General features: G+C 42.2%; 1 protein-coding gene across 1 annotated transcript in view; it reads right to left on the bottom strand.

Annotated features, from left to right (window-relative positions):
• The window catches only part of APAF1 (apoptotic peptidase activating factor 1), a 2,040,921-nt gene that overhangs the window by 1,741,909 nt on the left and 284,597 nt on the right, over window positions 1–14,415 (bottom strand). The window contains exon 5 of the mRNA XM_044087206.1: window positions 11,179–11,291. Within this exon, the coding sequence (XP_043943141.1) occupies window positions 11,179–11,291 (113 nt within the window). The remainder of the gene's footprint in view (window positions 1–11,178; window positions 11,292–14,415) is intronic.

Raw genomic sequence — 14,415 nt, 5'->3', positions numbered from 1 at the left:
CTGCAGTGGGATTTTTACAAAGAAATTTGAGAGAGTCAGGAACTCTGTAGTACCTTTCAGACTTTCTAGGAGCTGGTGGTAAAGTATCAGGGCTAAGACTGGAATCCATGAAGACATCATCTACAATATCCAGGACAGGTGGTATAGCTAGAGGCCTGTGCTGAGGCAAGTCTAAGAATTCCCCGAGTCTCTTTTTGGACTGTGGGTAGTCGAAATGCTCTCTTAGGGTATGCAAGGTTTCACCAAAAGAAAAGTCCTCTTGGGGGGGGGAGGCTGAGGGAATAGAATCCTCTGCCTCTGAATCCTCATAGGTAGATAAGGGTATGTCCTGGTAATCAGAGGGGTCAAAGTCATCGGACTCATGGTCTGTGGAATCAGAAGGAAAATCAATTCTTTGTCTTTTAGAGAGGGGAGGCTGGCTTTTTCTAATTACAGTAACAAGGTCTTCAGCCATTCTTAGCATTTGTTTCTGTGGCATGGTAGCTTGAGAATGCGTTTTGGTCATCTGTTTCCTAGGCGTAGTGCGAACCCTAGACCAGAGAAATTCGGTAGTTTAAGTCAGAAACGAAGTAGTCTGTTTATTACGAACATCAGAAGGTCGGAATACACCCTCAGAGGCCAGTGCCTGCACAGCGGCTCCAGACCCATCCGAGGTAGAGACATCCGCAGGTTCCATAGTCGAAGAAGCATCTCGTGGCATACCAGACTTCAAATGGGTCTCAGTAGAGGCCTACAAATCTGTAGAAGTGGGTATCAGGGGCTGTAAAAGTGCCTGAGTACCGGCGGAGTGGCAGCTAGCTTAACAAAAATGTTGTCAGCAGTTTTGGACCTATACAGTCTGTCTCTGTCTTTATCCTTACGTTTTTTCGGAAGATTGGCTGTTGGATGGCTTATCAAAGCCATTTCTGAATACAGAGAATGAGAACGGAAGAATTTAGCGACAAAGATAGCCCAATGACAAATAGTTCAGTCGTTGAACAAGGCACAAAACCAACAGCGAGGAACGTCATGGTCTGGGCCTTAACAGGTGACGCAGTAAGAATTAAAATATCTGTGACATATTTGCTTTCCACAGGCAAGACAATTGTTAACTTTTTCTGACATCGGTTAGAGCAAGAAAAAAGGATCCCCAACAGGGTACTTAGCTTTAGAAGACTTCAGGCTTGAAACTCGAAAAATGAAAATTTCACGTAGCGGCCGACTGGCACTTGCGAACTGCTTCTGCTTCGGGCTCCCACACAGCAAATAAAAGCTGATGTAATGGCATCGGCTGTATGTTTTATACCCCTGACGCCATGGAAGAGGCGACAGCATCTGACGTAGAAATCCAAGACTCTGGTATTTGGGCCGACTGAGGGCTACCTGCATGCAGATAACCCAAGTGTGATGACTGCAACAGTGAAACACGAAGAACATCTGAAAATGCAAGAAGAAACAGGCAAACAAAATTTTCCTGAAATGAGTATGAATAAATATGTGAAGATAGGTATCCTTGAGATGCAGAAAGACTAGAAAAGGCTCAAGTATAAGAAGAAGGGTCTAAAAAGACAGCATTTGAAATGAAGGAACTTTCAGAAAGCTGTCGAGTTGAGAAAGATCCAGAATGGTCCTCCAGGTGCTTTCTTTCCTGGGAACCAGAAACATTCTAGAATAAAACCTCTTCTCCCTGTGAGGAGCAGAAAAGTACAGTTTTGTACCTACCATAAATGTAGATGTTCGAAGATCCACATTGCTGCAGTCCTTACTTATGGGTAGTCCGCTGTCCTCGGTCGGCCCGAATACCAAAGTATTAGGCTGACGTCGGTCATGGGCGCACAGCCCTGACATCAGAGCGTCAGGGTATAAAAGCGCATGACCGACGTCATATCCTCAGTCTTTTCTTGCCCCAGATGTCAGAAGGCCCTAAAAGAAAGGCCACAGCCAAAAAACAGAGTACCTTCCCAAAAGATATGCCTAACTACAGCCCTCACCCAAACCATATAACCAAGCTAAGCTACAGAGGGGAAGGAGGGAGGGAAAATTGGACTGCAGCAATGTGGATCTTCGAACATCTACATTTATGGTAGGTACAAAACTGTACTATGTTCTTCATCTCACATTGCTGCAGTCCTTACTTATGGGTAGAATCCCAAAGCAACGGGAAAGGGAGGTTGGCAGAATCATAAAGCATTAGGGGCTGCTAAAATGCCCTGTAAAATTGCAGTGGCAAATCCAGCCCTAGACTTAGAAAAAAGAGGAAGGTGGTAATGTTTAGAAAAAGTATGTACTGAACTCCAAGTGGCTGCTTCCAAAATATCCTTTGTAGCTACCCCCCTTAGAAAGGCAGTGGAAGTTGCAGTAGCTCTAGTGGAATGAGGTCTGATTCCAGTCGGAATCACCTTACCATGATGGGAATAACAAAAAGAAATACAAAACCCAATCCATTTAGAAATAGTTTGTTTTGAAACAGGTCTACCCTGTGAACCCAAAGCAAAAGAAACAAACAACTGCTGAGACTGTCTGAACTCCTTGGTTCTGCTCAAATAATAACGCAACTGCCTGTGAATATCCAAAGTATGCAAAATCTTCTCCCCTTTATTTTGAGGATTTGCATAAAAAGTAGGTAAATGAATAGTTTGGTTTAAGGCCACACTAGAAACCACTTTAGGCATAAAGGAAGGATTAGTACATAAAGATACCCTATCCTTATGAAAAATCAAGAAAGGCTCCACTGCCATAAGGGCCTGTAATTCAGAAACCCTTCTTGCAGAAGTAATGGCCAACAAAAAAGCAGTTTTCCATGACAAATACTTTAACTCGGCAGTAGCTGCAGGCTCAAAAGGTTGTAGAGTAAGCTTTTCCAACACAAAATTGAGATCCCAAGCAGGAGTAGGAGCTCTACGGGGGTCTTATGTTCTTTGCCCCTCTGAGAAACTGCTTAAACAAAGGATGAGAGAATAAAGGAGGGTCACAGTCATAATTAGCCGAAATGGCTGCAGCATGAACCTTTATGGAGGAGAAGGACAAACCTTTGTCTAATAACTCAGTAAGATATTGTAAGGAAGCACTCAAATTAGGCTTGGAAACATCAAAGTCCTTCCCTTTGCTCCAAATAAAAAATCTCCTCCATTTATCAGCATAAACTTTCCTTGTACTAGGCCTCCTGGCCTCCAAAATAACCTTCAAAACTTGTTGTGGAAGCTGAGAACCTCCAGAATCTAAAACAGAATATGCCAGGCTGTTAGATGCAGAGACTGAATTCTGACATTGAGAAAGTGATTGCCCTCCTGAGACAAAAGGTGTGGAATCAAAGGCAGAGGCCATGGAGGCTCTCGGACCAAACTCCTCAGTAGTGGGTACCAATGTTGTCGAGGCCAATCCGGTGCTATCAGGATCATGGATGGCTTGTCTTGTCTGGCCTTCAAGAGAACCTTGGGCAGAAGAGGTAGAGGTGGAAAGGCATATACATGAAGATTGTTCCAACTGAATGACAGAGCGTCCACCTTCCAAGCTGTGGGATGAAACCTTTTGTGCAAAACTTTGGCAACTGGTAATTTAGTGGAGAAGCGAACAGATCTATGTCTGGAGTTCCCCATGACACTGTCAACTTTTGAAATACCTGAGGATCCAATTTCCACTCGTGAGGATCCACTATTTGTCTGCTCAATACATCTGCTAAGGAGTTCTGTGCTCCTGGTAGAAATCTTGCCTGAAGATTGAGGTTGTAACCGAGAGCTGTCTCCCACAAAATCATCGCTTGTCTGCAAAGAGGGTAGAATGAGTTCCCCTTGCTTGTTGATGTACCACATGACAGTTGTGTTGTCTGTTAGAATCAACACCTGCCCTGGGTGAAGTAAATCCTTGAAAGCCATCAATGCAAATTGTACTGCTAACATCTCCTTCAAGTTGATATGCAAATGTTGAAGTCTGGCAGGCCACGTGTCTTGCACCCATTTTCCATTGAGGTGTGCTCCCCAAGCCTTGTCCGAGGCATCCGTCGTTAGAATCGGACTCGCCTCTGGTCGGGTCACAGAGAGTCCCTTGTTTAGGTGACATTCCTGAGCCCACCACAAAAATTCCTTCTGAATGCAAGGTATTATCTGAATGACAGTGTCTAGATCCTGGCAGTGTTGTGTCCATAGATTTTGAGATACCATTGAAGCTTCCTCATATGCAATTTGGCATTGGGAAGCACCAGAATACAAGATGCCATGAACCCCAAGGCTTGAATGACTGTCCTTGCAGTCAGCCTGGACTGTAGAGACATTTGATGGAAATAAAGTGAAAGACTTTTCTGTTTGTCCGGGGTCAAAAAGGCCATCTGGGAAGCTGTATTCAGTCTCACACCCAGAAAGCACATGTCCTGAGAGGGTACTAGACTGGACTTTGTTTCGTTCACAGAATACCCTAGGCATCTTAACACTACCATCACATACTGTAGATGCTGAAGAAGCTCGTACTTGTCTTGTGCAATAATCAGGCAATCGTCCAAATAAGGATAAATTTGTATTCCTTCCATCCTGAAAAAGGCTATCACTGGAGCCAGAACCTTTGTGAACACTCTGGGCGCAGTAGATAAGCCAAAGGGCAATGCAGAGAACTGATAATGCAAATTTCCAGCTCGAAAACGCAGGTACTTCCTGCAACTGGGCCTGATAGGAACATGAAGATAAGCCTCTTTTAGATCCAGAGTTACCATCCAGTGATCTTTTCCCAGCAGAGGCAAAAGCTGTTGTAATGTCAACATTTTGAACTTTGGAATGTCCAAATAAGTGTTGAGGAGAGATAAATCCAAAATCAGTCTCCACGTGTTCCCTTTCTTTGGTACTAGAAACAGGCGGAAAAAAACCCTAGACCCACTTCTGAAGGAGGTACTGGCTGTATAGGTCCCATGTGAAGAAGTAATGAAATCTGTTTGGGAGCCTCCATCCTTTGCGAGGAGGAATGTCTGGCATACCTTTGAAAGGAGGCAATGTATGGAAATAAAACTTGTAACCTTTGTTTATAATGTCCAACACCCATTTGTCTTGGGTGATTAAAAACCAATTTTGCTTGAAGAGAGCTAGCTTTCCTCCCAAAGGAGCTGCCAGGCAAGAAGAATCTGGCAGCTGAAAATGCAGGTCATTGGGCCTGTTTACGAAAGGACTGGCCCCTACCCTCACCAGCAGATTGAGCAGGCGAACTCCATGTTCTAGGCCTAAAGGTACTCTGAGCTCTGCCCCTACCACGCCTAGATCTACCCCTAGACTGGGAATCAGAAGAAACGTCCACCCCTTAGCAGGCCAATTTCTACTAAACTTAGGAGGTTGAACCTGCAAAAAATCTTTAACAGTCTGCATAGACTTAGCCTTGTCCTCCATTTTCTTCAAAACAGACTCCACAGGAGGACCAAACAAAACTTCGGACTGTAAAGGGGCATCCAGAATTCTAGACTTAACATGCTCAGATAAATTCTGATCCTTAAGCCAGGCATGCCTACGAAGAACTGAACCAGTGGCAGCCACTCTAGAAGAAGCCTGCAAAGCATCAAAGCCACACTGCAATGAATGTTTCCCCACCTGTTCAGAAACATGCACCAAATCTTGCAATTCTTTACACTCTATGCCCTCTGCCAAAGCATCCACTTTAGATTTTAGCTGAGAAAGGAGGAAATTCTGATATTTCAACATATGAAACTGGCAATTTAAAGCCCTCATTGCTAAAGTAGAAGAGGTGTACACCTTCTTACCCAATCTGTCCAAAGCTCTAGCTTCCTTATCTAGAGGAACCGGATTCTTTACAACAGAAGCCCTAACACCCTTAGGCCCCTGACTAATAGTTTCTGGGTCCGCCCTAGGACTCTTATATAGATATTTATGAGCCTCAGGTACCCTATAATACCTGTCCGGTTTAACAGGTGCAGGAGGCATAGAATCTGGATTAAATGAGGCCTCCGAAAAAACATCCTGAACAACATCCAAAACAGGAGGAATAGCCAAGGGTCTATGCTGTGGTAAAAACAAGAACTCTCTAAGCCTCTTTCTGGAATCTGAGCAATCCTGTCCTTCCCACTTAAAATGTTCCCTCATAGAGTGTAAGGTTTCTGAAAATGAAAAATCCTCTGGAGGGGAAGCAGAAGGAGTAGAATCCTCTGCATCGGAATCCGAATAAGGAGGAAAATCTTGAATATCTTCAGCAGAAGACTCAGAATCACCTGAGGCCTGCTCCAAACTTTCCAACTCTGGCTCTACCCTGGGCCTCTTATCAGGAGGGGGCATGGAACCTCTAATTAAAGTAATCAAATCTTCTGCCATTTTAAGCATATGCTTCTTAGGTACAGACCCTGAAGAACCAGAACTAACTCCAGAAGAAGGCAAAACAGACCTGCCCTTAGAAGGAGCCCTAGAAACAGTAGCAGAAGGCCTAACCCCCTTAGGCAAAGAAGGGAGAATAGTAACCTGAGAGGCCCCTTCAGCCTGACCTGACTCCTGTGAGGCCACATCCTGTAAAATCAAGGTTTCCCCCTGAGACTCAACAGAAACTTCAGCCGGATCCACCTGTTCCACTGCAGTCTCTAAAGGACCGGCGTCCGAAATGGACGAATCATCCTGCCTAGGCTTTACAGATTTGTCTTTACGCTTCTTCGTGGAAGCGGGCGTCGGAGGATCCGACGGCATATTATAATTACACCGCTTACCAAAGACTAACCTAGCGCAATCTAGCCTTCTCTTAATAGTGCGCTTATTAAACCTAGCACAAAACCGACACCCAACTACGTCGTGCTCCGGTCCCAAGCAAGGGATACAAAGCGAGTGGTAATCCCTATGCGGTATCTGCTTCCCACAAGAAATACAATTATTCACTTTTTCTGACATCCGGTAAATAACTGAGGCAAGAAAAAACAAAAATGCTCCCCAACGGGGTACTTAGCCCAACTTGGTATGTCTGAAACTCCGAAAACGAAAAATTTCAGAAAGCCGAACGGCACTTGCAACGCTGCTTCTGCATCGGACCATGCGGCAAAAAAGACTGAGGATATGATGTCGGTCATGCGCTTTTATACCCTGACGCTCTGATGTCAGGGCTGTGCGCCCATGACCGACGTCAGCCTAATACTTTGGTATTCGGGCTGACCGAGGACAGCGGACTACCCATAAGTAAGGACTGCAGCAATGTGAGATGAAGAACATCTGATTGGATAGTGCCTTGAGACAAAAGGCTCTGAAGTACATCCAGAAAAAAGGAGAGCTGTTCCTGAGGAGGTTGGGGAATTCCCAAAAAAGGAGGAAGGGATTTCTAAACCATGAAATACCCCTGATGAATGACAGACAAAACCCAAGAATCCTGAGTGATCCTTAACCAATTGTGAAGAGACAGAGAAAGATGAAGAGATAAAGGAACTTGACTTAGAACAGAGGGAAGAAGGTAGTCAGACAGAATCTGGCTTGTCTGGAAAAGGAGGTTTCTGAGTAGTATACGTCTGAGTAGACTTAGCAGAAGGAGCTCTTCTAGAACTCGTTTTACCTTTGGGAGGAGGGTGACACTGTCTATGTACAAAGGCAGGCTTGGAAGGATAATTTCACTGAAATCTGGGAACAGGGAAAACAAAAATGTTTCAATTCCTGCAAGGCCTCACCCTAGTCCTGCAGGGACTTGTAATGCTCAGCAGCTGCAGAACCAAAGAGATTTTGATTCTCAAGAACAACATCCATCAAGTTTAGCCTTAATATCATCAGGCAAAGGTTAAAGATGAAGCCAAGAATAACATCTTAACACAGAACCAAAGGCAGCAGCTCTAGAAGAAACATTAGCTGCATCATAACTACATTTAATAGAATGATGGGCCACCTCAGAAGAATGAAGCCTTCCTCTCAGAATCAGGAAGATCACACATAATCTGATAAGCCTGAGACAGAAGAACTAAAACATAGCTAGTCAAATGGGTCTAGTAGTTAATAGCATGAAAGGCCAAGGTAGCAGCAGTGTACGCTTTTTGCCCAGTCTTTCCATGGTCCTACTATTTTTGTAAGAAGGAAGTAGTTTAGTGGAAGGCAACAGTTTGGAAGGTTTGTCAGAACAAACAGAGGGGTCAGCAGAAAGACATTTGAAAAGAAACTTGCAATCATCAGGCACCTTATAAAACCTATCAGTTTTTTTTAGGGGCTGGGGGTTGGAAACCAGGAGCCTGAGAAGCTTGAGCAAGGACAGGAGACACAGCAGAGGGTTTAGAAGACTCCATTTGGAGGAGTTCATAATACCTCTTCTGGACATCAGAAATCTGAGGTATAGTCCCATTTAAAAAATTCCATCATACAAGAGATGGTTCCCCAAAGAAAGTTCTTCAAAGGGCGAATCTGGACTAATGTAGTCCTCCTTCTCCTCAGAACCATTGTCTAATGGAGAAGAAATTGGAGAGGAATAGGCCAAAGACTCTTCTCCAAAGTCCAATTCCTTATCAGAAGAGTCCTGTTCTCTAGGCCTCTTAAGAGGAGTAGATGACCAAGGGGGGGGGGGGTCAGGAAGAAAAACTTCTTGGGGGGCCTTCAAGGCCATGAGTGCATAAAACAACCCTTGTATGAAATCCTGCCATTCACATTGAGGATTCTTAGGAGCAGGGGAAATATGTTTTGTTTTCTATTTCTTTTTCAAAGGACATGAGTCCTAAAGATCTTAGAAGGCTCGGACCCTTGCCGACAATTAATGTAGTGGGAATCTCCTCCCCAACAAGAATTTGCAGAACACCACTTAGACATGATCAGCCATGGTTCCCCTTCAACATCCACAACGGATGTCTACAGAGTCTCCAAGGATGTGAAAAAACTGGATTCCATGCTGGACTCTGAATTGGTTACTGTAGAGGAATCTGTTGGAATAACTGGTCAATACTCTGGGCTTTCACCAGCCTTCAGAGAGATGCCCAGGGAAGGCAGTACAGCAGCTGGATCTGACCTAACTTTTTTGGTCTTCTTGGCAGACAGTTGACCCTTGGGTTTGGGACGATTCCGCCATCGCACCCTGTACCAACAACTTAAGACACTGGTTCTCTAGGTAAATAGAAAAGGAGGACAGATGACTATGAAGAGTCTTTGGGATAAACACTTCAGGTATGATGATGTATGGTCGTGAGTTGCACCCAAGCAAAACAAACACTGCTCATGATGGTCCTTATGTAGAACCCGTCTCCCACACTGATATTTTCCCTTTCTGGATGACATGTAACCTCACAACAAAAAGAAAAAAAAAGTCAATATAAGAAAAACACCACCAGGGCACTTATCTGAAACCAGTAGATGAAGGCGCTTTCAGACTGACTATCGAAGATTGCATTCAGACTGATGGCAAAGAAGTTCTTACGTAGATATGTCCATATATCACCTTTATGCCCTATACCATGAGTAGGGAGCATACATGTGATGCACAAATCCTTCTAAAAATCCTACAGCTTTTTTAAGACTGAGAAACTTTGGGATTTCTGATCGTGTCCCTGCTAACCCTCATCTACCCATCATGCAAAACCACACATGGAGGGTCTCATACAGAAGAGACCACATGCCTCCAGCCTTGTGCACTTAGTGGTCTCAATGAAGATTAGTGTTTCAATAACCAAAATGCACAGCTGTGCAAACTTCTACCATGAAGCTGTACTGCTATAAGAATTCATTTTGCCCCAAAACTGGAGAACTGACCAAAGGTCACTTCATTCCGTCCACTCCTGCTGGCCCCCTGGCTTCAAAGTCACTAAATAAACACCAGTGACCATCACTACAGTCAGAAGCAAAGCCCCTAAGCCAACAGCTGGCATGTATGCGAGATCTTTTAATTTCTCACTACAATGAGTTATTGTGCAGCTCCAGCTCTGATTTCAGAAACATTAGACATACCATGTGTCTCCAGGGCTGGATACCATCGAGAATATGCAACATCAGTGGTACTTACACTGGAATCCCTGTCTTCTTTCTCTTGCTGTTTAGATACTTGTATATAAATAAACAATAAATGTGTTTGCATTGTGGGGCACTAAACATATGCCTTAGTTCAAGTATACTCAAATATATGGCACAGATGACTACCATTAAATGCATCTCCAAAAAGTAATTATGCCACCATAATACCACATTCTGAAACTTACTGCTCTTATATAATGCTGTTTCAACACAAGAGATAGGACTGACAGAAAATTGCTTTTCAAATATAAAAATCTTGTGCATTTATTCACATATGGCATGTTCTTCTACAGTTTCACTACCAGTCTCCATTCCATCCATGTTAAATAGCTGCCTAACAAATTAAAAAACATGGAAAATTATGCATGCACATACACGCATGCGCACACACACGCACACACACCAAGTACACTCTGCAGCTTACTTAGTGTCCTACGCGGTTATGAAGAGCTATACAAATAGTAGAGCAACATGGAAAGCTGGCAGTATGTAAATCTACATAAAACAGCCTTCTTGAGGACCTCATTTGAAGCCCAAGTTACTTTTGGTGTAACCTGGCATGCCAGCCATGCAGTTGGAGTAAATGGAGTGTGAAGAGTCTTCCTTTACACCACACTTCTCCATAGTGAAAGGGAGGTTTCAGTAGTAATGATGTGTTAGTAAACCCATCCATAAATTATTAACTTTTCTACTGTACTTAAACAACTTGAGGTGACTATGAAACTAAAATCGTCCTAAATAATGGAATCAATTTATTGTTTAAGGCAATTTAACTTTTATAGCCATGTTTACAAGCTAACTGTAAAAAAATGTTAAAGGATGGTCATCTCTGACTTCAGGGAAATTAGTCCTTTTCTCATCAGGAGAAATGAATAATTTGGTAATTATGTGATGTGATTTCATATCAAAATAAGCAGTTCACTACAGCTTAATAATGAACATAGCTGTACTAAGCAACCAACAATATTAAATTTTGTTACCATATGGAACAAAGTCTAATACAATAAATACTTAAAAGCATTAATAAATAATACAAATTTCATGGTAACAGCAGGGAAATGCACAGTTTAACATCTTAGAAACTTAAAGAGTACAGACAGCAAGACAGACTAGAAGTGAGGAAGGCTTGTGACTAGCTTAATCTGCTTAAGATACTAAGATTTTTCCATCTGCTTTGAGTTGTATAGTACATACTATTTTTCCTAATATCCTTTAAGAGTTAAATTCTATACTTTGATCGCAAAAAGCATCAAAACACAATTAAAGATGGACATACCAGTCACTGACTCAGCCACAGTCCGGTTCCTGCTAGTTATCAGAACTCGACACTGAATATCAAAGGCTTTCAGTGCCCAGCTGTCCCAAACATCATCCAGAATCAAAAGTGACCTAATTTAAGAAAGAAATACAATACACTTCAGCCAATGAGATTGAACACAGCATGTAGTTATTTACGAAAAAAAATATATACAGTTATTCAAAGTCCATATCCCCCATCTTTGACAAAACAAAAATTAATTTGTATGCTACAACAGATCAAGTATGTAGCTTCAGTTATAAACACATTTACCAAGTTTAAAATGACCAACTTGCAAAAATAAACAAATAAATAATTACTTTTACTTAAAAAAAAATGCATATATGATCAGATTATTGTGGGAAATGCCACTGTCATTACTACAGCTGGTAGAACTTTGAAAAAATGCAGACTTTACAGGTAGTTCAGCTTGTAAGCATGACTGCTAAAAGAAGCCATGTGCATTACGCATAAACCCGACCAAATAACTTTCTTGTGCTTCTTGTATGCATGTGAATGAAGAAATGTTTGTCTCCCTCATGGCCACTTTCCATTAAATCAAGCAACTATCTTACATCTCTCTTAACGTTTTGCTTTGTAAATTAGACCACGGTCTGTCTAAAGCAACTGCATGACCACACCCTGAATCATGCCAAGATACAAAACTATGACCCAGACAATGGTAACCTTTTATTGGGTAGAGATAACAATACAATACAGTTGCATGTATCATCAAGCATTCAGCATCATAAACTTAACAAGGCTAAGAAACTCTTAGTTATCAGCCTTCTCTCTGTAGTGACTGTCTTACAGACTACTCCCTAGTAGCCTCATCTAACCTTTCAAGTCATCAAAGATCTGACATTCTTTGAACTCCAATTCCTTTGAAGAACAAATGGCTCCTCAAATAGCCAGTTAAAGAAACTAAACCTTCATCAACAGATACATTTGACAAGTTGGTGTTATAGGATCATAATATAATAATAAACTTCCATGCAATGTCTGGCAGAGTAGCAGTCCTGACACCTTCAAAGTAAGCCTAGATACCTGGATAAGGCAGCTTCAAAATCTTCAAAGCCTATTTTGTGTTGCCTTCCCTTAGGCTGGAGATAACTTAAGTATGGATTATTAGCTAGGATTGTAATGGCCTGCAGAATGACTGCATAGAACTTGGCTATGAACCTAGGAGTAATGATCCTAATTCTAGACAATTCTCTGTATTAATGAAAAATATCTAAACGTGTTAAAAAATGCAATCAGTTTATTCAGAATGTTTTATATTTTGCTGAAGGTTTTCAAATATAAAATTTTCAAAGCAGTATTGCTGCTCGTTTGTCTCGAACACATATAACAAAAAGGTTGGGGTTTTCGTTAAGATGCTTTAATACATAGAAACACATCAGGATGGATAGCAGCATCATTAAATACGAACCAACTAGTTAACAGACAGAGCTTACATACATACATGTTCACATCTCAACAGCTAACTACAAAATGGCAGTCAGGCTTGCACATGCTCAGTATTTATATACTCAAGTGCAAGCCCTTGGATAGCTTCTTAAAGTACACACACACAATGAGCTACAAGTATGAAACTAAATTCATCTGTAAAATACCTTTTTGTTTCAAGTAGCTGTAAAATTTTTTTTATGTTTCAAGTAGCTTTAGAAAACATCAACACATCCACAATGACCCTTCAGAAATGTCAGCATTTCATGAATAGGCTGACTTAAAGGGGCACTACCTCCTTCCTGAAATCACATTTCCGCCTCGGTCCTAAGATCAATCACTGAACTAATCCGCTCCCTATTTTTGACATAAGTGCTGACGTCCTAGCAATTTCACCCACGGCATTAAGTTACTTTAAAAGGTGTGCAAATCGCTATTCCAGTCGTGTTTTGTTCTGTCTAGAAAAGAGACTCATAGTTGGCGTTCCCTGCTTCAAACAGTGCTTCCTATTTTGTACTGGTTTGCTTCAGTGTTCCTTTTGTTAAATATTAATGTAGACGCTTACTTATTTTTTTGCACCATTTTTATTTTTTTGGGGTTTTATCTGCTACTACCCGATTCACTGATTACAGTAAGATCTCTATCCCTATAGTGCCTTTTTTTAGGCAAGTTCAAAGGACAAAACCACCACCACCGTAACAGGTACAAGCATGCAAAATCTGAAGGTAATGCTACTCAATGCTAGAAGTCTAAACCACAAAATGCACTCTCTCGAGGCACTCCTAAAAATGGAGAAAATCGATATCTGTGCAGTAACAGAGACCTGGTTCAAGGCTCCAGAGAGCACCCCTGCAATACCAGGTTACAACTCTTACCACACTTTCGGCCACCAAACCAGGACCGAAACACTAAAGGTGGAGGAATGTCCATATTCACCAAGGATATTCACAACACCAGGCTCGTTGCCCAACACAATGCGTATGAAATTCGCCAGGTGCAACTAACACCAGGTAAGACTGAAATCCAAATTGTAGCTTGCTACAGATCCCCCACCATGCCCAAAGATTCTCACTACACCTTTCTAAACATACTGGAAAATATTAAGCTACAACCAAACACCCTAATACAGGGTGATTTCAACTACCCTGCCATTAACTGGGAAAACTACTCGTGTACCAACACCTTTGCCCAACGGTTCTTGGATTTCATAAATTCCAATGCCCTGGATCAACTACGCCTTAGTCCCACCAATATCCTAGACCTGGTCATTACCAACATGGGAAATTGATGGTCCACACCTATGCTCACCCCCTCATTGGTCAGGTCTGACCATAAGCTAATCACCCTTGACATCCACATCCCTCCCCCACCCCCAGTAACAAAACCCCTGTAAAAACTTCTCCAAAGCCAACTTCATGCTACTCAAGTAAGAAGTGACAAACGTCATAACACCCATGCAGACGGGAACCAAAAGTTCGACTGCTGAATCCTACACCAAGGCACTGTATGAGCACATCCACTCGTGCATGAATCATGCCATCCCCAATAGAACCAAGACACTCTCCTCCAAAACAAGGGAGCCAATCTGGTGGTCCCTTGCCATAAACAAACTTTACAACAAAAGGAAGAAACTGTTGCAGAAAAGAGGAACATCCCAGGATGCAAAAAAAAAAAAAAACTCCCTTACCAGCCTCAGTAAGAAGCGGAGATCCCTCATAAAATCCTCCAAAGCTAGTTACAAAAATAAAATTGCCAAAGATTCCAAAG

Source organism: Protopterus annectens, chromosome 11.part0 (assembly GCF_019279795.1).
Source record: "Protopterus annectens isolate FY-2018-M chromosome 11.part0, PAN1.0, whole genome shotgun sequence".
In the NCBI taxonomy this organism is placed as follows: Eukaryota; Metazoa; Chordata; order Ceratodontiformes; family Protopteridae; genus Protopterus; species Protopterus annectens.
This window is presented reverse-complemented; position numbering and strand designations above follow the sequence as displayed.